Genomic DNA, 22,166 nt, shown 5'->3' with positions numbered 1-22,166 from the left:
CATCACCAGCAAAAGCTCTTTTCATCACCCAATAATATAAGTAGTACTGAGATTAGTTTTTACTTAAAGAACAAGACTGTTATTACTGTGTTTGTTTCTTTTTGTCAACAAATCTCATGAAAACCACAAACAGCTAATAATGTGTTAGTTCTAATTTCCCCACCTTGTCTGCAGCACTCAGTCCAAAGCTATTAGAAGTATTACCAGCAGGAAGACTAACAGTACTCATAATCCAGGATGACCACCATCAGAGTGATGCATTGATATATAAGCAGCATTTTGAAGTTGTAGCTGGTTGAGTTGAAGGTAATTTACATACATTTACATTTAAAATACAGGTAGAGGTACAAGGTATTGGTGCGGACAGTAGATTTAGAAGCACGTTTTTACATGTGATGTTCTGTGTAAAAGTATTGGAAGTCACACAGAACATCAAATAAGAGCTGAAAATCAACCGAGTCCCTTCAGATTTTTTCCAGCTGATGTCCGGACACCAGGATTTAAGTGCCGCCTGTATGAAATAATAAAATCAAGACTATGGCAGAAATGCGATAAACAAATCCATGTGTCCTAGGTTGCTATAGCAGCACGCAGACATGACACACAGTTTAAAGGAAACAGACGAACCTCACAGCCATAAACTGCACGTTTGAGCCACATGAGCCCTTTATGATCTCAACCAGGAATATTAGAGAGCAACTTCACCTCCTTCAACTCAACATAATGGCAACAAAGTAAAAGTACCTCAAAATATGACTGCCTTATCTCTCTCCCTCAGACTCTCACTGCCTCCCTCTGTCTCCCCTCCCTCCTCACCCTTTGTTATTTCGCACCTCTGTACATTTAAAACAGAATCCAGCTCTTGGGCCTTATCTATTTGATCCATTTTACCCATTTTTCAAAGAGCTCCTGTGTTTGAGTGTGTGTTTTTGTCTTTCCATCTTTCACACACACACACACACACACACACACACACACACACACACACACACACACACACACACACACACACACACACACACACACACACACCAAACAGAGCTTGCCTTCAGCTAGACTGGAGCCTTGTGTGGCTTAATTTAGCAGGTCTAATTTGTTCTCTCCAGACCTGTCGAACAGATAAGAGGGAGGAGGAGAGGAGGCAGAGAGAGGAAAGGAGGCAGACAGAGAATGAGGAGAAGCAGCACTGGAAGGGGAGAACAGGTGTCTGAGATGGTATCAGCATGTCAGCTAATGACTAAAACAACCTGAGCTGAGAGAGGCAGAGTGAGGGAGAGGGACAGTGAGGCATCTGTGAGGTAGCGAGATATGGAGTGGACCGAGGTTGACGTGCACCGGTCATCTGGGTTCCTCATGACCGAAACATGAGCCGTGACCGAAGTCGAGCCAGGTCCCCATACCTTCATGAGGTCTCGATGGGGTGTCATTCCGTAGCCACGTGTTTTTTGGTCCATAGGTCTAACACCCAAGTAGATGTGGACTCGCTGTCACCACTGATCATGTGTGTTTCATAATGGCCAGCAGAGAAAAATGTGTTCTTTGAGGCGAGAAGGACAGCGTGAACTGTGACATGCAGGAAAAATGCTGTGCACTGCTGCTCTGTAATGGTCGCATGTTAATTAGAGGAGCTGCGGTGCTTGTGTTTTCTCACTTCATGCATCTTGGAGGGATTGGATAGCTATTTGGTCTAAAAAACAAAAACAAGTGAAAACTGCTTGACGAGGCATGAGAAACGATGGAAATCTACCACCATGGTAGGTGGTTTGAGACATACTCTATACAGATATTGAAAAGGTGTAAATGTTGTTCTCTGTGTCTCATTATGCTGATGGAGACACATACATAATAATATGTGGTTAGTACAAACAAAAGTGTATTAAAAACTCACCTGGATTTCATTTATGGATGAGAAACTGGAAAATAACAAGGATAAATGGGGTCTAATCAGGTGGAGCACATTTCAGAGTGGGTCTCATTATCCTTGGGACTATTTTGGATCAGGTCTCTTTGTCTGAGTGTGTGTAGTTTCCCACAGTTCGGGAGATAAATTGACCTTTATGTCCGATATAAGAATACAACTTGCTCCCCCTTCAAAGAAACAAAAGCCCACCATCTCCAGGCAACACTGCAGTCAAACAGAGGCCTTACTCATTATTCATGTCAGTGTTTTCCCCCCAAATCTTGACTCTTTGATCCTTTTCAAATCATGTTTTCAGAGGGTGTGCTTTATCATCTGCAGCGCAGGCTGTGAAGTAATGAGTGCTTTTGATTGTGAAGATAAACATTTTAGGAGCTATTTAGTTATAAAGGCTCAAAGAAATGTTCTATGAGTGCACAAATCAGCCTTATTATATTTACTGCGAACAGAAGCAGCTCTAAGTTTATCTTTGTGAGACTTCAGAACCTTATAGACCTCTGTTTGTGTTTGCTTGTTTCCAACATTGATTTTACCGTCTGACATCATACAAGTCTAGTAATGTATCTTGGAGGGTATTCTTGGGAAGTGTTGCTAAGCCAGGTGCAGTGGGACGGGACTATTGATCAAGGAAATATGAGCCAAGTTAGTTCCCAGAATCCCATTTTGAGTCATCCGACATGTTGGCTCTCCATACACACTTGACTCATGGATATTCTGTGACAAACAGCACCATTTCTTTTCACAGTGACTAAAAAGTATCATGCTATCATCAACATTTGCTGAATTATTGTCTGTAGTAGTGTGTTGTTAATGTTGAGGCCGCGGCACAAACTTCTTTGTCTTTCCAGCAGTGGCAAAGTCTTCCTAAGTACCCAGCAAACAGCAAGCAAACTTCTGTCGCTGCTGCTGGAATCGCAGTAAAAACATAGATTTCCACTAATTTAATGATCCAGCCAAAGTGTAGGCATCAATGTACTGTAAAAGCAAATTTGAGTAATTACAGTTAGTCTCCACTTCAGTACTGTTTTAGTCTGACTCATCGGATTAGACTGTGGGTGTAAGCCTGCCATTGAAAGCCTATTTCAGGCGGCATTCTCCTTCCCTTCTGCTATCTGTGTGTTCGCCTTTTCAAAATCCCCGTCGCTGCAGGAAACAAAAAGGTAGCAACTTACAGCACGCTGAAAATGACAAGTTGCCCTCATCCGGTCGCTTATGGTACAAATTTAAACAACCAAGCAGCTGTTACCTTTTTCGGGGGGAGATTTGGCCATTTTATTACTAAGACTCGCCTACCCAAATGCAAATGTTCCACCAAAACAAGTTCTTCCCCGACACTATTTTGCAAGAGCACCGTCGCTGCATCCTGGGCTGCCCAACACGATTGCGATTGGCTTAAAAAAATAAAAACGAGCACCCAGAGACAGTGTCAAAACTGATATATTTCCATATATATATGGTATACTGCAGATTAAGACCAGAAGGTCACAGTAAACCGCAAGAACAGTCAGAAAAAGCCACTGAGCTACATGAGAAGGATACTGGCGGCCACTTGAAAATTAGCTTAGACTCAGGCGCCCTTCACACGTTGCATTAAACTACATTTTGGGGGATTGGATTGCAATCAGATAGCGTTTGAGGTGTAAATGGACCCCAGGCGCATTGCGGACGGATTTTGATCTGATTGGCCAAACCACCTCCATTGTGACCACACTGGACACAAGTGTAAATGCGATTGATTTTTCAGTCCATATACCAGAACTACGTGGGCGGAAATACATAATGTGGCCTGTGACTGTTCCAAATTCCAGACGGCTTCTTCCCCCGCTTTGAAAAGCAATCGAAAGTCTGCACAATAGCGCAGCTTCACGGATGGATGCCATCTTTCTTTTTTTTTCTTTTTTTCTTTTTTTTTTTTCAACCCACGCAAACGAGAGGAGGGTGTAAGAAGGAAGAAAAACAAGACAAGCTGGACAGAGCGACTGGATCTCAATAGGCTCTTGCTGTGGACACTGGAGATGCATATTATGTTACTCTAATCAGATTAACTCATATCTAGATACAATCTGGATACAAGATGCCCATTAATGCAAGGTGCAAAGGAGGTGTCAGGTGAGACAGTAGCTGGTGCAATTTCTCCACAAACCTAAGCGAGATAACCGGTCATGTGTAGTGAATATCGATGGGGAAACGCTCTTGCCTTCCTCGCCGTCTACCACACACTTAATCCTCAGCCGCTCCAGTGTCCAGCTGTACAAAATGGAGGTTGAAAAGGGCAGCTCCCTGACGTCCCCTCCACTAGACTGCTACTGTAAATAAGAACTTGATCCCTCAGCGCTGGAGAATGTGACGCGACTGCCTGAGATGTTACTTTTAGCTTCTATAGCAAATATTGTCTCATAAATCGTACAAGAAAATATAGTCAAAAACAATCCACCTTGAAAATGAGACCTTGAAGAACTCTTGAAAAGAAGGATCTTGGTCCAGTTGCTGGTGCGGTTTATTTGTGGCGGCTCGGCAAAGCAGTCCAACCACAGGCCTGATTTTTTGCGTGAATGCAAAACATACACTGCTAGTAAATCCATCCGCCTACCACGACCTGTCAAGTAAGTGATTTGCGTATGCTCCGTAATACTTATGTAAGACTCTGTGGCAGCGATGGTACAGCATCACATATTCACATCAGCACGAGTGCAGAGATTACACAGGAGACAGATGCAGGATGACTGATGAAAACTGATCAATGAAGTCACCCGTCAGCTTTATGTAATCAGTCCGTGTGAACATCAAACCCACCAGAACTAAAAGGCAACGATTTATCATGGTTTTTGCCCTGAATAAGCCAACCAAACTACAGTGACTGTAGATTGGGTCAGTGTTAAAGCATAAACCTGCATTTGGGTTTGATCTGCTTTCTTTTTTTCACAGAGAACACGTTTTGTAAGAGTGAAAATATCAGATGAGTCTGTGGGAGGGTAGAAGTTTAGTGCTGGAGCTGTCAGGTGACTACAGTCTAAATGCTAAGAGGTTTTCAGTCCTCGCTGTTCCCTGATCTCTGCCCCTCCAGCTTTTTTTTCAACCGTATTAAGAGGTCCAGATGTGCCTTAAATGAAGCATTTAACCTTAAAAGGAAATGAGACTAGGAATCTGTAAACATGCATTTACTTGCACATACACACACACACTTACAGGAAACCTCCTGACCTCATTCACAGCTGGTTTGGGTGTGTGTTTATGTGTGTGAGTACATTTATCCAAAGGCCACATACAAGAATCTGTTAAACAAAAACCTTTGCTTACTGACAGGCTTTGATGTCAACTCTATTACATTAGCAGACGCACACATGCACACACGCACGCACACGCACGCTGAGACAAAGTGAGGGCAATGTGTCTTTGAAGTGTGTTCGAGACAGATTAACTGTTCCATATTGACCGGAGATGGTATTTGAGACTCCTCAAGGAGAGTGATTCGATAGCCGGTGAGATTTTTATGTGTGGTGATGAGGGTGAGGTCAGAGACTGTGTGTGTGTATGACTCACACTGTGGGGACATATATGTGTTTACACAGTTTCACTGTGGGGACTCGCCTTCATTATGGGGACAAAGTGTGAAGGTTTGGGTTAAGGTTAAGGTAGCGGTTATGGTTAGGGTGAGTCTCCAGGAAATTAATGTAAGGCTATGTAATGTTTCCAAACTCTGTGTGTGTGTGTGTGTGTGTGTGTGTGTGTGTGTGTGTAAAAGAAGGAGAGAAAGACATAGAATGTGTGCATGTGTGCCAAATGTCACAGTTTGATGAGTGTTTCACCTAAACGTGCTTTGACCAGAGGGTCGTGCTGCGACAGGCTTCATTGGAAATTCTTTCCGGAGTTTCCTGACATACTGACGGTCCATCAGTTAGACAGGCAGACACCTGAATGTCTTGGACGACCTTGGATTACATGCAAAGCTCCACCCCGTCTTCAACAAGCTGCGTTTAAAGGAAACTATTTGAAAAGTGGAACAGTAAGGGGGAGCGCAGTGATGGATGTAATGTTCTTTTCCGAACCGCTTACAGGTGGATTTACTGTAAACTCAACCATCACTTACTGTAACTGTGAGCCACTGTGGAAATATGTCTGAGAACCTAAAGAGAAGAAAATAAAACTGGTGGCAAAACAATCCACACCAGTGATCATTTTTGGGTCAGCTGGCTATCTGACCGAACAGAAACGCATACAGTTTCTATGCATTTGGTGTAGGTGGTGCTGCAAATCACATGGACCATGCGTCACAACTCCCTGACACAAGAACACGATTCCTTTAGTTGTACCTCATGTGCTCAGCGGCCTGGGGAACCATTTGCATCAGTTTTAGTTTACTTGATTGCCTCAATCATAATCAAGCTGCTTATTTCACTCACTGAAAAGCTTCTCATCGGCACCCTTTCAAGCATAAACCAACTTCATAAGCCACACAAAATATCTTTTCCTTCATCAGCCTTCCTTTTCTTCTCTTCAGTCAGGTTTCTCGTCCATTGTCGGCTCAATTGATCAATTGCTGATTATTTATTTCTGCTGTTCACTCCTGCAGTATGACTCTCCTCTCCCTGCATCCAACACCAACTGGGAGGCTGTCACTATGCCCATGTCGGTGAGTCATGCACACACATACACACTATGTGAATTGTTAAAATCCAAGAATTAAAATGAAATAGGCATGCTTGACCTCAGCGATAATGAGAGAAACAGAAACAGAACTCACATATTAACCACTGAGCGGAAGAAATAAATGCAAATGGAATAGTTTTGCTCAACGTAAAAAGAAATCTGCAGATAGGAACATGATGACAGTCATCACATTTCAAACTTGCATCAATGTTTTAAAAAACTTTTTATTCCCTCGTTCCATTTCAACACATACACACCTGCCTGCCGTCCAATGCTATCACCTCACAGATAAGTGTCTCCGTAAGCCAGGATGGCTACACTAATAAGGATGACATATGAACCATTTGCATAGGTTAATACACACCCACACACTGAACACATTCATGCATGTATGTACTACATTTATTATGCATGCAGCTTGAGATGTAAAATGGCATGCTTACTTAGACTAAGTACATCAATGTAATTTGTGTGCGTCTGTGTGGACGAGCAGTGGGACTCGGGGACATATGTGACCATAATGATTAGCGTGTCGGGCTGCGTGACAACTTTTTGATTATAAGTGCGTGTGGGAGTGTATTTTTGTGTGTCTATGTTTGAATAAGTAACTGCCAGTACATATCGAGCAGATAGGGTGTCCATGTACATTCATTGGCCTCTTCCACTTCATATTCAAATGGCGCCCTGAAACCTAAGCCCCGTCCCTTTGGTGCGTTTTTTCCGAGTGATTTGTGGTTGTTTTACATTAAGTTCATGCCAGTAACTGTTTCACACTACTGAGCCAACAAGAAGTGTGATACACTCATTACAAAGATGAGCCCCTCACTGATAAGTTGATTACTACAAATTGAAAACATTTTTCAGTTTATAGTGAAAGGAGATCCAGATTATATCAGGAAAAGTAATCTAACGCTTTTAACTTCAGCGTTCAGTTGAGCCGTCATGCCGTATTTCTTTCTACATAAGCCAGAGCGATAGTAGTGACGCTGAAAATGTCATTTTTAATTTATACTCATTAAGCGACTATATTGAAGCTCTTACATTATACGTGAACAGATGTTAAGTCTCAGAAGTGTACTTCAGGTCTCATGTTGGCTTTAATGAATGTGAGTCTCCCTCCATAAGCTGACGTCTTCTTATCACCTACTCTTGACCTTTGACCCGAATGGAAGTCAGTGCTGATATAGCAGCTGAAGTCACAGGCAGTAATGGTCCCACAAGCTATAGAATTTGATTGCAATTGCCTCCTAGCTCGATAGATAGCCTGCAGCAGGCAGGAGGGCCCATATAGGAATCATCTGTGATATATGTTGCTACTTTTGCCACCCCATGCTGCCAATATTCACTGTAGTGGAATCACATTACACAAAGGGCGAATGTATATGGTGGTATTCAGAAGTTGCAAAAAAAAGGCATTAACTGTTTATTTAAGTGGGAAACTATTACTGATTTAGTAGGATTTATTATGTTGTTGAATTTGCACAATAATATCGCAGCATTACTAGCAGACTCGAGCTTGATCTCACACCCAGGTTTGCTTCTAGACTGCTGTCACTGGGACACAAGCATACGGTGAAACACTGTCTACAGTGTTTCCATCACAGTGTTCTATGATAACTTACACTAAATGTCAGACTCCTCTCATATTTACATGTTGTGTGATTGCGTAGATGGGGAGTGCATGAGTGTCGATCACACTCCTCAATACATAAATGTATAACAACAGTGCATTACTGCAGTTGAAATGCATCACAGATGTTGAGCCACGCTGTGAAGGACACTGACTGACATCAGGTCAAGACGCCTCCTTGAAAATATGTTTTCCATTTCACTAAAAGCTCTGTCTGAAATGTTTAGGTATCATTCGGAAGAATCTGAGTCAGGATGACCAACAGTGACTTTATGTTCATTGTTCCTCGCTTCTCTATCGCTGTGTTGAGGTTATCTGTTGATGTCTCCAAATCTTCCCGTGAATCCTTGGATTTCTTTTCAGTGCTTGCACAGAAACAGAGCTGACCTTCCCACCACAGCACACGCTACAGTACAGCGTGAACAACACAAAATGCAGTTTGTAAGGAACCAAGAACATTGTCAAGGATTTCCCCAAGTTCACAAAAGCTTCCTCAGCTGTAGTTGTGCCCGACCAATCTCTGCAGATAGCTATTTATTCCACATGTCAGAAAAAATATTCGGCACCACTACCAGACATTGCAAACATCACTTGCCCAGGGTTGTGTTATAAATTCTCTGCTGCATAATATTGTGGAAGAAAAAATAAAGGTTTTAGCACATAGGCTACTGATGATTGCTAAAGTTAGAATAGGCTTAAATTAATAAGAATTAATAATTTTCTTTCATTTTTGGCCTTTGCTCTTTACAGGACAGCGGTGGAAGCCAGATCCAAGCAGCAGTCACAGAGGTTCCTTTCTCATTGGAGGATTTGGACCGGACCATCGCCGCCTTTGACACTGTAGAGCAGCTTCTCAGATCCCTGAGCCCAGACACCTGGAGACAGGACCTGGACAGCATCTACACTCAAACACATATACATTATAGATCCAGGGCCTATCATCTGGCAACCAGGCACAATAAAGGTAAGATCTCCAAGCTTTACAAGCCGTACATGAACAACAACCACACACATCTGTTATTGTCTCACACTCTTTCAGGACTGCGCAACACTCGATCCAGACATATATACATACATACATATAAGAGGAATGTGCTGACCGACTACAAGAGAATTCTATAATACAGGACTGAAACTATGAAGACCATAAAAACTCTATGAGTATACATGATTGGTTGGATGCAATCAAACTATGAATCAGTCAAAAAGTGAAGAAAGCTCCAGTTATGTCACACCTCACACTCATGTATGTTTAAATCTATAATTTTGTCATCCTGATTGTCCTCACTGTGGTTTTACTCCACTTTTGCTCTGTTTTTTCAATTTCTTTTTACCCATTAAAGGTTTTCTTGAGGGGAATTTTTTCTCATCCAAATCGACAGTCTAAGGTTGGAGGGGGTTATGTGCTTTGCAGATTGTAAAGCTCCTGGAGGTGAATGTAAGATTTTTGACATTGGGCTATTTAAATAAAACTGACTTGACTGGACACAGAGAGATTTGAGTACATGAATATATAAAATAATGCTAAAAAGGGTTTTTAAATTGGATGGAAGAACTCAAATTATCCAGAGATACAAAATATTTTGTATATTACAGGGAGAAAAATAACGTCTTTCAATATTTTTCTTGGTACTCTATAGGGATCATTTGGATCAAGTGGATTCTCTATGTTTTTGTACATCGAAATATGTTTTTTCCTTTGCATGTATAAAGAGAAGTTTAACAGAAACAGTCACTATTCATATGCATCAAATACAAGCATGACTTGGGAATAGATCTTAGATTATAAGATGAGCGACATGTTGAGTCAGTAAAGTTGATGCAGGAAGAGGAGAGCGGCAATGTTGTCGTCCCATGTTTTTGTGCTGCAGACGGTGATCCTCATCAACTCTGCTGCGCTCACTGTATTTAGCTGCAGCCTGTTGCAGTCCTTGGTCGCTAGTGATAGAGGGGAGGGGAGAGCGTGCTGCTTTGTGCTGACCAAGAAAGACCCACCCAGCAGGGGGCCCATTCTCACTAATCGGGCCGTTTGTAAAACACAGTGTTACAGCACTGAGGTGGACAACGTCTACGTCTCGGCAATATGAAGATAATTATTAGTGAGGGCTGTAATGCCACAATGCTGCCTTTTGATCAAATATAAAACAAGTGACAACCAGCGAAAACATGCCAATGATGTGTAGCATTTGCGTTGTATAGCGGCTGAGTGTGTCTCTACTTATACATTTCCATATATTCCCCTGTGCTCAACATAGAAATGAATGAAAAAGATTATAAGAGCATTCTGAATTCATGAATTTGCGAGTGAAAATACTTTTGGCACTTGAAGTAGATGTGTGGAGAAAGGAAAACACATTTGCCCTCTTTGTCTTTTTCTGTAAATATAAAAGATCATGAAAAATGAAACCGCCTCCTGCTCTTATTGTGATGCAACCGCATACTGTAGCCTGACTAAGTTGTTGCATCATCAAATGAGCAATTTGCCCACTAGTGGGTCTAAAAGTGAGTCAGTGACAGATTTAAGGTGACACAGGACCAGCGGTTCAAGGCAATTCTTTACTGTGAAGTCAGTGCCAACGACCCGGAGTCACTGAGGTAATAGATTTTGATGAAATTTTGGCACGCAGATGCCTATTACACACACGTCACACAACCGCGGGAGCGCGTTCAGGGGTGTGTGCTAGTGTACAGAAGTGTTGGAGCTTGCGGCAGACCTGAGTGCTTCCGACCTCGTCTCTCTCACCTGCACCCTCTCTGCCTCGACCCGAGGGCTCTCCTGTTCCTTAGTAAATATTTGTGCTTGACAGCAAATCTATCTCTATTTATCAGTACATGTGTGTGCTCGGCTGCCATGAGAGGGCTCTGCTTATCGGGGGAGTTTGTGCATGTTGCACCACAGAAAGGTGCATAGGTGCTGCAGCTCATTGATATACTGTACCAGCGTAGCTCTCTCTAATTGGAAATTCAACCTGTGCAGCAGAGCAGAAATGTGCCGCAGTCAGCAGCTTAGCTTTGTTTTCATTAAGACGCACACTCACACCCACCTTTGTGAAGAAGGACAGAAAGTCTGATCCTAATATTAATTGGGACACTTTCAAGTCTGAGTCACTCACATGAATGCTGACTCGCACATAAAGTTAACATAAAAAATATGATAATACTCATACAAACAAATCCTTGCACACAAATTTAGAGCAGAATATGTTCTATAGTTGTCACCACATGCACACATATGACGCTTATTTCAAGTTGGCGACCACGTGAGTGGCATAGTCACTCCCGCAGTTTTGCTTGCTGTGTCTTTTTTCTCCTCCACACTCCCTGACAGGGTTCCACACCGCTGCTTATCTGAGATTTCACTTATTCCCCCCAAAAAGACACAAACTCAGCCCTGCAAGTGTACACGTACACACACACACACACTACACACTCATACATGACCTGTGCCTTCGTCTTCACTCATACAGTACAGTACAGTAGGCATGTAATGAACCCCCACGCACACATACACATATACCTGCTGTCTCCGCCGTCTGGTGTTAAAAGGCAGCATTGAGCTGCGTCAGAGCTGCTACAGCCGCGGGCGACTTGACGTGCTTTTGCAGCAGCTCCTTTACACCGAGCCTCGCATCAGCTTGGGAGGCGTAAACAAACATTACAAATGTTAGCGAGACCTGTCACGACTGTCGACATCCTCACAATTCTGTCATCAACTAAGAAACCTTCGCTTGTTGAAAATCTGCGATTTCGCTCTTCAGTAAAGTCACAGAAAAACAGAAATGATCGCTTCTCCTTCATCTGCGCTTTTCACAAAAGGAGACGCAGGAAGGAAAGGTTTAAAAATGTGTTGGTGTGGCAGAATGCCGGGTCTGTACTGTAGTCCTAGATGCTGAGATGAATTCTTGATGAATTAAGTTAGTTAAGCTACTTGTTATTGTGTCTGTGGTCAAATGAAACAGGACATTTTGCCCTTTTATCATTGCAAGTAGAATTCTTTCATGGCAAATGTGCAAAACAAAACTCGACTGCAAATTATGATTGCAACAATTTACTCATTTACTTTGTCCTGCAGAAAAACATGGATTGTAGTTCTATTCAACATCTCTTATTCATATTCCATAAAGCCTGTGAGGGTGTTGCTGAGATACATGTATGTACACTGTTTTCTTTGATTGATGGTGCCTTTGATGTTGCAGAATAGTAGCTGGAGCTATAATGATCAGGTTACAGCAATACTAAAAAATTGCTGTGTTTAAGTACCATTAAACAATGGTTTGCATGCAGTTCTTAAGCATTAGAAATAAACTGAGTAGATTAAGTCAAGCTTTAGCAAATGATCAGCATTTTGGGTTTCTTGCAGACTGGCGTAGACTGATTATTCAACGTTATGTCGCCAAACATTCGAGATACACATAAAAATTCCCTGTTTCCCTTTTCATTTAAACATGACACGGACACATTGTTCGCATCAGTTGTCCTCATTTAGCCTGTTAATACCCACACAAACGCAGACATAATCCACTTTTCATTTAGCCTGGTAGTTCAGCAGATGTGCATGCAGCAACTGTCTCGAAGACAGAACGCAGGGATTTTTTTAGAGGCGCTTGCAAGTACATACGTCTCGTCGCACACAGATGCATGCTCGTACAAACGTGCATACAGCAGCTTTCATTTCCTCTAATCTTATTAAGAAAGAACCGTCTGTAAATATGTACTATGTAACGACAAGACCATCAGTACATGCAACAATAGAGCACCTTCTATCTCCATTGCTTTCTCTCTATATTGCCAAAGTAAATGATGTCTTCACTGTTCACACACGCTTTATGGCATGAATAGACACCCCCGCAGCAAAGATTTCTTTTTTCTGAACAATTGCTTATTGATTATCAATGTCATTAGGCCTCCCTGACCCCACAGCACTTCCCTTTGGTTTCTCTCATTCACACATAATATTGCACGTCCAGCAAATTTGACATCGTTATTCCAATTTGGAGGACATGCGATTTCTAAGTACTTTCTATTGCATGACTTGTCTTTATTGTTGCAGCAAAGCCAACCAAGTCAATCTCACCTAGCTACACTGTTGTTGTTCGCTGCAGGTATTGATCTTGACAAGTCCTTTATTCTTGTATTGGGTCGTAAAAGCTCATTGTACTACATTGTACTGACCTGAGAAAATGTCATTAATCTACACTGCAAATGGACTCGTTTAGAGAATATTTCAACTGTATCAAGAAAGGATTATCCCATTTCACCCAGGCCGTGCTTTCTAATGGACTCTGTGTGCTTTATGGGTTTGTTGGGAAAACAACCAACCCAACCTGGTACTGGCTGTAGAAATGGCCCTCATAACCAATCTACTTTCGTTCAGTCTCATAACGATGGAAGGTCTCCACACAGTTTTTCTCTGTTGTCTTTGTATCTGGGAGCAGAGCACTTGCGTAGGGTCAGCAGCTGTGAGGCACTCATTCTGATGGTACCTGAATGGGGATCAGAACCATGATATGCAAAAGAAAACCAACTGGCGCTGCTGCCCTGTTTTTTGGGGGAGTCTGGCTCTTTGGGGATCTTGGGTGAAAATGCATTAAGTAGTAATTCTTTGGCAGGCTTCAGACTGGTGAAGGTACAATTGCTCCACTCTGTGGAATAGACCATCCAGTGTGCATCCGCTCCATCCACCATCACTGCCTAAAGGGCAAGGTTTATAGGAACTACTTTGTTTGATAGCTGTATTCTACCGTAAAGGGAAATGCATCAGTGGTTTCTTCTTGTCATGTTGCTTTTGCTGAGGAGTTGTTCAGTCACCCTCTCCTAAAGTGGTTTCTGCAGGTAGTCAAGCACCAGACTGTAGTCCAGTGGGTGCCCCCCATGGTGCTCAAGGCTGTCTCCTCTGAACCTTAGGGCACCATTAAACTTACACCCTTAAACCTTTTACACCCATTTTTGCTGGCGTAGTAAATGAATCAAACCAGAGTGCACAACCATTTTGGAAAAAAAAGAGAAGATAACAGTTCATGTTGACTGATGGATCTTGCCTCACAATCCTCAAATTTAGACGTTTTCTTAAATATCCAAACTAATCCAGTTTACTGTGGCGTACTTAATGTGGCATATGTCTGCTTTGGTTCTGTGTAATAATGTCAGTCAAGCTGTTGTGAGTGAGGCCTTGCCTTCCCATCCCCAGTGCAGAGGGGTCTACAGGGCTCCTCGTAGGGCAAATCTACAGAGAGCCTATTTACAGAATGAAAAGGCTTCTGAAATACCTGTTTTCCATCCATGCTGTGAAAGAACAACTGCAGTGTGCTAAACAATGATGTGTGTTTCCACATAAATGTGGCCTCATTGTTGGAATTTGTACACAAGTCACAATTTAATAATAACATTGTGTTTTTCTGGGTTTCCCATGTCAGAGACAGAGAGGCATTTTATCGTCAGAGCGGGAACCAGTAGCTCCAGGCAGCTATTATGGGGGACAGACAAGGGCACAAACATCGCAAAGCTTCTATGGAGCTTGACAGGGCTCCATTTTCTCTCAGAAGTAGCGTTAAAATGCATAACCTTTTCTGTTTTTCTATTTCTACCAACAGATGAAACTGCACTGCACAAGTGAAATTAACTAATTCCAGGGAGATTCTGTAGCGTTCCTTTAAAGAGAAAAGGTTTTAAAACTACTGTTTGTTTTATTCCAGTGTAGAGTTTTGAGAGTCATGTGTAGCCAGTACTAAAGGTCATGGTTCAATGGCCCAGTGTGATCACCACCCACGGTATGGACTGTATGGTGATTATCCTGCTGATGACCTCAGTGAAGCGGTCAATCTGCCACTGATTGTTGCTCTTCTTTCTTTTCCACTCACCCTCTCATCTTTTTTTTTTTATATATTCTGTCTGATCCTTTCCAACCAGCTATGGTGACTCCGGATTGCCTGCAGAATATCAGCAACATAACAAGCTCCCACTGTATTCCTCAGAGGACACATCAATGGTCTCCTTCACTCATTTGTCCCCCATGCTAACATCATAATACTAGAAAATCCATACAAATGCTGATGATTGTTATGGTTCTCTCCATTACACCTTGCCTTACAAACATTCAACAGCCTCCAATAAATGCACACCTGCTCCAGTTGGGCCTCGGGCTCTCCTTGTGCTGAGCAACAATGTGCAGTTATGTCATTCACTCTCTGATGCCAGTGCTTATGAAACATGTGGCGCTTCTGATTTTCCCCTCTGGACCAGGGCTTTAATCCCTTATTGCTTCTCCTGTGGCCGTTTGATTCCCCTGGAATCAGTCTTGAACCACTGCAGCAGACCAATGAACAAAGGTCCTATGTGCACAAACAAGATCATTTTCTCCAGAGTGATGACATGAAGAAAGGCTGCAGTCAATACATTCAATCTCCAATCAATTAATGGGCCCTGCATCCTCTTGGGCCTGTTTTCTCTCTCTCTCACCTTTATGTCTCTCTTTCGTCCACTCCATCTGTTCCACTACAGTCAATTGTTGTTGCAATTGTACTCATATCTAATAGGTGCTCTCTTTCAACCATTTTCATTCAATCAATATTGAGCATATTTTTAGTGTGAATTGCAGCCACTTTGCCTTATTTGCCTGCCTCCCCCTGTTCCAGTCTTCCCTCCAACACGACGCCCGTTTCTATTAATGATTTTATGAAGCAACAGAATAGCAATCATAAATCTTAAACAGCTCTCAGTCTCTCTCACCCTTCCTTACTTAAATAGCTGTTTGTATTCTTATAGGCCACTGCTATGATCAAAAAACATTTGCTTGTTATTGCTTGGCACCGTTACACAGTAGTAACTTCGCCGATAACCAGTTGATGAGAAACTGACGTCTTTATGTGTATTGAAATAAAGAAAGAAAAGTTGCCATAACAACTCAAATGAAGAAAGAAAAAAGGTCAAATTTCAACGTTCAACAACGTCAAATAAAGGGAAAAACATATCACACTACAGGCCAAACACCAAGTGACCATGCGAAGGAGCCTCTGGGAAGTCCAAAAACACCACAGCAAAGCAGAAACGTGAGCATAACGAAAACTAATGAGACATTTTCATTTTCTTCCCTCGCTGTCCAGTTGATCTGAACCGTCTCTATGACGATGTCAAGCGGTACAGCTGCACTCCTCGCAACTACTCCGTAAACCTGCGCGAGGAGCTGAGGGCCACCAACGCCGTCTTCTTCCCTCGATGCCTGCTGGTCAAACGCTGTGGAGGCAACTGTGGCTGCGGCACCGATAACTGGAACAACGGCTGCACCTGTCAGGCCTCCAAGACCACGCTCAAGTTGCACGAGGTGGGTCCTCTAACCTGGACCTGTCAAAGCATCACTCTGTGATCTTTAAGTTTGGTCATTTGTTCTTCGTTTTTCAACCTCTTTTTTCAAGTAACACACATACACAGACTGCCATAATGTGTTTATCTTATAGTAAGTTCACGTTTTATACGTTTTCCTTAATGATATATATATATAGGTAGCCTTGAACACAATAATAATCATACATTATATATATATATATGATTATTATTGTGTTCAAGGCTGTTTTCAGCTTCCATCATGAGAGGGGAAAATGAACTAAAACACTTGTCTATAGACTCATCTGACATGAGAAGAATCTTCTTTACAACTTAAGTGTTCAGTATATTCTGTTTTACACTTATTAAATTATTTTTTTTCCATTGTGCAGAATAGATAAAAGATTTAGTGCTTTTAAGAAGGTGGGAAAAAAAGATGTGCATTCAATATGTCTGCACATGGTTGTGCGTCCTGTGTCCTTCCCATTAATGTGACAGCGTTCAGTTCAGACTTGAGCCGCGCTGGCAGTGTTACAGAAAAGCGACGCGGGTGCTTATGCAAAGATGTGACTGACGTGCAACATTTCCAGTACGTTTTCGGCGCCTACCTGAAAGGGGCTTAAAAGATGATGTGTGAGTGAGTGAGCGAGGAGGAGGAGGGAGATGGCGTGTGCAGAGGCAGGCGCCGCATCAACAATGAAGCAGCAATGCACCAGCAGCCTCACACTTTCTCCCCGCGTCTCTCCTCCGTTTGTTTCTAATGTATGTCAGCCCCGTCTTTCTCGACCCAATCTCTCCATATCTCTCTCAGTGCAGTGTTCACATTCTATCACTCTGTCTCTGTGGGCTTCCATCATCCTTTCATTCTTCCCAATTCCCATTTTCAATTTATCCCTTTGCAGTGCACCATTCTTGTTTTTTAAGCCTGTCATTCATTCTTTTCTCCCTCTTCCCTCCATCCCTTTGTGTCTTTGTTCTTGTATAGCTTCATTATTGAAACTTGGTCCGCAGGGCTGCCTCTCTGTTAAGAAATCATACAATGGAAATTTAGACAAAAGTGGGATTTGGGTTGTAATTGTGCACTGTGCATGTGAGTGTGTGTAAGTCACTGTGTACGAGAGCATGAAAACGGTGTGCTCGTGTCTGTGTGTGCTGCACGACGGCTGTCACTGAATATTCTGAATTCAAATATACAATCACGTTCGATTCAGACATCCGATTGTGAAAATTCATATTCGAATGTAGAAAAGAAAGCAGCGCTGCATGACCGACAGGAGTCAGAGACTGTTTTCATGGTCCAGTAATTAAAAAAAAAAAAAAACAGGAACATCTGTTTAAATCCAACATTTATCTTTTATCTGTTTACACTTAAATTGTGGGGACTTGCCTTCCTTATGGGGACAAAATGCAAATCCCCATAATGTAAATCATTCAATTTTAGGGTGAAGATGGTGGTTAAGGTTATGGTAAGTCTCCTGGAAATGAATGTAGGTCTATGTAATGTCCCCAAAAGTGATGGAAACCTAACATGTGTGTGTGTGTTCCAGTCTCCCCTCAGGCAGTCTTACACCTGTAACTTCGTCCTTCACTGACTGAACTTCTAAAGAAACACATTATTACTCACTCTATTGTTTCAGTGCTGGGAAGTCCTGACATAAATCATGGGCAGCCTTGCTTTCACTGAGCTCTGGAGAACAAATTCACCGCATCGCTTGTGGAACAATTTGTACTTCCACTCTGTTTTCACATTAAAGGTGGCATCTGCGAACAATTTGGCCATCTGCAACACTGTCAGTTTTAGTGAGACACTGTCTAAATCTAACTACAACATCAATTCCATGGTCGTTCTTTATATACTCTCGATGGAAACAGGGCTTCGTGACCTCTTTTGTGATGCTGCATTTGTAAACTATGGTCAAGCTTTAGCTTAAAACAGCAAAAGCAATGTTACCAGCACACTGTACACATCAGTCTGTGCATAGCTGTGATCTGTGTGTACAGGGGATTGATAAATCCCTTAAGTTGCTTCACGTTGATGGTTGCTCAAAATGAAACAGGAATTCCAGTGTGGTCAGTTATGATTAAGAAGAGGAAGGCTGGGCGCAGTTTCCTTACAGCTGCCAGAGTTTCGCAGTACACCGCTGCATTCTTAGAGGTGTTGCCTTTGCCTGCTAATCTGCTTGACATGCTTCATTTGCTTCAATGTCAAGTTTTTTGCAGTATGTGCGGTTACAGGGGGCAGTGTTTCTTTTCTCCGCTGGTCTCCTGCAGTTATGTCATGAGTGATGCTCTTAAAAACAGACTTCATCATTTTCCTCTACATTTCTTATATCTCCCCTGCTTTCATATTCAACTTGGACTTTTTGGCATCAACAACTTTTTCTCTGACTCCTTCAGGTGCTGAAGTACGCCCCGGAGGTCACTCTGCACCAGCGCCATCGGAGGACGCGGGTGCGCTGGGTCATAGACGAGATCTTCCTCACGCACCATGAAACGTGTGAGTGCGCGTGTCCCTCCCAGCCCCCTCGCTGAGACGCTCGGACTGGCACGTGCACCTGGAACTGTTGGACCAGTTCATTTTTTTTTTTTTTTAGCAGTTTTGCAACAGACATCATATCATAACGGCAACGCAGACACACACTCCGCAAAGAAGGCGACAGTTTGACTGGCGAACCGCAGCTTGCATCACGCACAGTGACATTTGTTCTTGCAAGTACACCACCTCCCCTCGCTCTGAACACAGGCCAAACTTGTGCATGCATAAATGTTTCCAGCCAACACTAAATCCTACCTGCTTAGACCTCAGTTAAACATCACTTTGGCACCGTTAAGTGTTAAAAATGATAGCGCGCCTCAGGAGGTATTCACTTTTCACATTCAAAGTTTTTTCCTCCAAAATCGAAATACTGGAAACCATTTAGAATACAAAAAAATAAAATAAAAATACCAATACCAAGCACGCACACTGAATTACATTAACATTTTCAAGTTCAATGGATGACACCTTGACTGAATTGAAACTGACTTCCGCCGCTGTGTGAACATTTTTTTTATTCCCACTCCATATGCATGTACTTGCCTCCCTTCCTTGTTATAATACGACATTTCTAGAAACTTCAGGCACCTCTCATGTCGGGACCATGCTGAGATGAGTGAGCGTGAGACAGACGGTGGGAGGGAGAAGGGTTGGAGGAAGTGTAAACCAAAATAACACTTTATCTTGATGTGAAATTAGGCTAACTGCAACCCTCCAGATCCGAATTGGGCACTAACACACGCACACACGCATTTAGCCAGGGCCTCCACACCTTCCTAAGGATAAAAAACTGTGGTTATTTATACTGAATTCTTCACTGCTCTATTTTTCAGAGCAGCCCTCCTTTGTTTCGCACACATTCCTGCCTGCATATACTCAGCTTCCTTTTGTCTGTCCTTCCAACCAGACGCTTCCCGTTGCTTTTCTCTCTCTCACTTGACACCCTCTCTTTCTCTCTCTCCCTCTCTCTCTAATGCATACGCACACTCTCTCTCTCCCTCCATCACTCACTCTCTAACACATCAAAGGAGATGTCAGATGAGGCTGCCACGCTTTGCCCAGTTTTCTGAGCATTCCTGGCATTCCAGCTGCTAACCGGAATTCTGCTTACACGGATAAAACCGTGACCCTTCGACCCTGAACACATAAGAGGAAAGAGGCAGAGACACTCAGGAAGAGAGACAGAGAGTTTTGTTTTTCGTTTTTTTTTTAGGAAAGGCGACTTGACAGAAAAAGGACAATCAAGCAAGACGCCTATTTGTAGATTACTGGCGCTCCTGGATGAGAGCTGAGAGAGGAGCCACTTTCCAGATGCAGTACATAAAAGGCTGCAGCTACTTCAGTGGGTTCAATCAGCATGTTCATGCATTCAGCTGCCTTTTTTTTTTGTCACACTGCTTTTTTCCCCCCATGAAGATGCTCATAAGTATCACAATCTGACCCACAGCTTTGAGCGTCAGCAGCAGCACCACAGTGAAAAAGAGATCTGTGGGAATTAGAGTGATGTTTTTGGTCTCTGCTGAAAATACAACTGATACTGGAGTGTGTGTCTCTCTCTGGGTGTGTGTGTGTGTGCCAGTCTGCCTGTAACAGCTCAGGAAGAGGTCCTTTTGTTTAAGGGGTGGAGGGTTACCAACAGTCTGTGAGAGCTGGCAGCAGATACAAGCAAGTGAATGGTCGGCATGTGACTGTGCGTGCAAGTGTGTGCGTGCATGCGTGCGTAGGTAGCCGCTGCACCAAAGCCACGCAGCGAGAGTTCGGGCTAACTGCTTATCATTTCCAGACACATGACCCAGCAGTGAGAAATAAAAGGCACTGTCATCTGTCATCTCTCCATCATCTCCTCCCATGTGTCCCGCCATCACACTCTATGATTCGCTTACAGGCTGGATTTACACAGAGAAAATGGGATTTTACACACTACTTTTGTTCTAAAGAGAGACAACAAAGAATAACTGGACACTGAGACGATTCCTCGGTCACAGTGAAACCCAATCAGCTGTGTGCCGGCAGCGCTTTCATGTCCATGTGTGTACTGTAAGTCAAGGGGGTGTTTTGGCAGGCGTGGGATACAAAGCGCTCCTAAATATTCCAAAGCTGTGTCAGGTTGTGTGGTAGTGACATTCCAAGTAATTTATCTCACACACACACACACACACACACACACAAAGTTTTTGGCCGTAGTTCATCTTAGAAAGCAGCTTCACTTTGCTGTAAAGCTTTTTTCTTCTGTTCTCTTGCTTTCATTCCTGTGTGTCGCATTGTGAAACAAACACGAAGCCCGTACAGAGCCGCTGATTTGTTCAAATTTCACAGAGGATGGTTAGCAGGTAAATTAGCCCGTTATGTCTTCAGTAGCTAACGAGCCAGATGGCGATTAGGTAACGTGTCATTTTCCAAGATGCTTGGCTCCAAAATGTTTACTGTACCAACGAGTATGTTAGAGCTTTTATGAAATCTGCTGCCAGCAGGAGATATATTGTAAGAGTGTGTGTGTGTGTGTGTGTGTGTGTGTGTGTGTGTGTGTGTGTGTGTGTGTGTGTGTGCATCCTGCATCTGCCAGTTTTCTGGCGTTATCAGCACATTCCATTGTTCCGTGCACCAAAGTTACATTCCGCTCTCTCCTCATAACCCGTTCCACTCTTTTGCAACAGAACCACATGTATTTAAGCGTCAGACACTTAAACCTGTGATTGTTTGGAGTTTTCATGTTTTTTTCACGTCAACTAAGAGCGTCAAAACCACCACATTAGACCTTCGGGGACATTTCAGATTATGATGCTTTCAATAAGAGTTTCAGCTTCCCTCTTGAGGACTGTGGGGATTGCACTGTCATATTTGTTACTGGGAGAAACATTGTTGATAGTTTTAGCAAAAAGCAAAAAGTCAACCTGCTTTGCTGTATTCAGAAAAATATTCATGACAAAACTGTATGCTTTACTTAAATAATTTATTGTGTTTTTCTCTTTTGTTTTATGAAAAATATCAGCTGGTTGTCTTGATAAATAAAGTGTTTCTAGCATTACTGACTCCAGTGCTTTGACTTTTATCAGATATTTGACTGTGCAGTGTTTTTATGTGATACTGCGTGAATCAACTGGGAGAAACTGGGAGAGAAG

General features: G+C 42.7%; 1 protein-coding gene across 1 annotated transcript in view; it reads left to right on the top strand.

The window, feature by feature from the left end:
- pdgfd (platelet derived growth factor d) overlaps nt 1-19,093 on the top strand; it is a 48,332-nt gene extending 29,239 nt beyond the window's left edge. Inside the window, exons 4-7 of the mRNA XM_041940990.1 lie at nt 6,489-6,548; nt 8,946-9,159; nt 16,295-16,512; nt 18,909-19,093. Of these exons, the coding sequence (XP_041796924.1) occupies nt 6,489-6,548; nt 8,946-9,159; nt 16,295-16,512; nt 18,909-19,043 (627 nt within the window). The 3' untranslated portion in view covers nt 19,044-19,093. The remainder of the gene's footprint in view (nt 1-6,488; nt 6,549-8,945; nt 9,160-16,294; nt 16,513-18,908) is intronic.
- Nucleotides 19,094-22,166: the final 3,073 nt, after the last annotated feature.

This window comes from Chelmon rostratus, chromosome 7 (genome assembly GCF_017976325.1).
Source record: "Chelmon rostratus isolate fCheRos1 chromosome 7, fCheRos1.pri, whole genome shotgun sequence".
NCBI lineage: Eukaryota > Metazoa > Chordata > Actinopteri > Chaetodontiformes > Chaetodontidae > Chelmon > Chelmon rostratus.
This window is presented reverse-complemented; position numbering and strand designations above follow the sequence as displayed.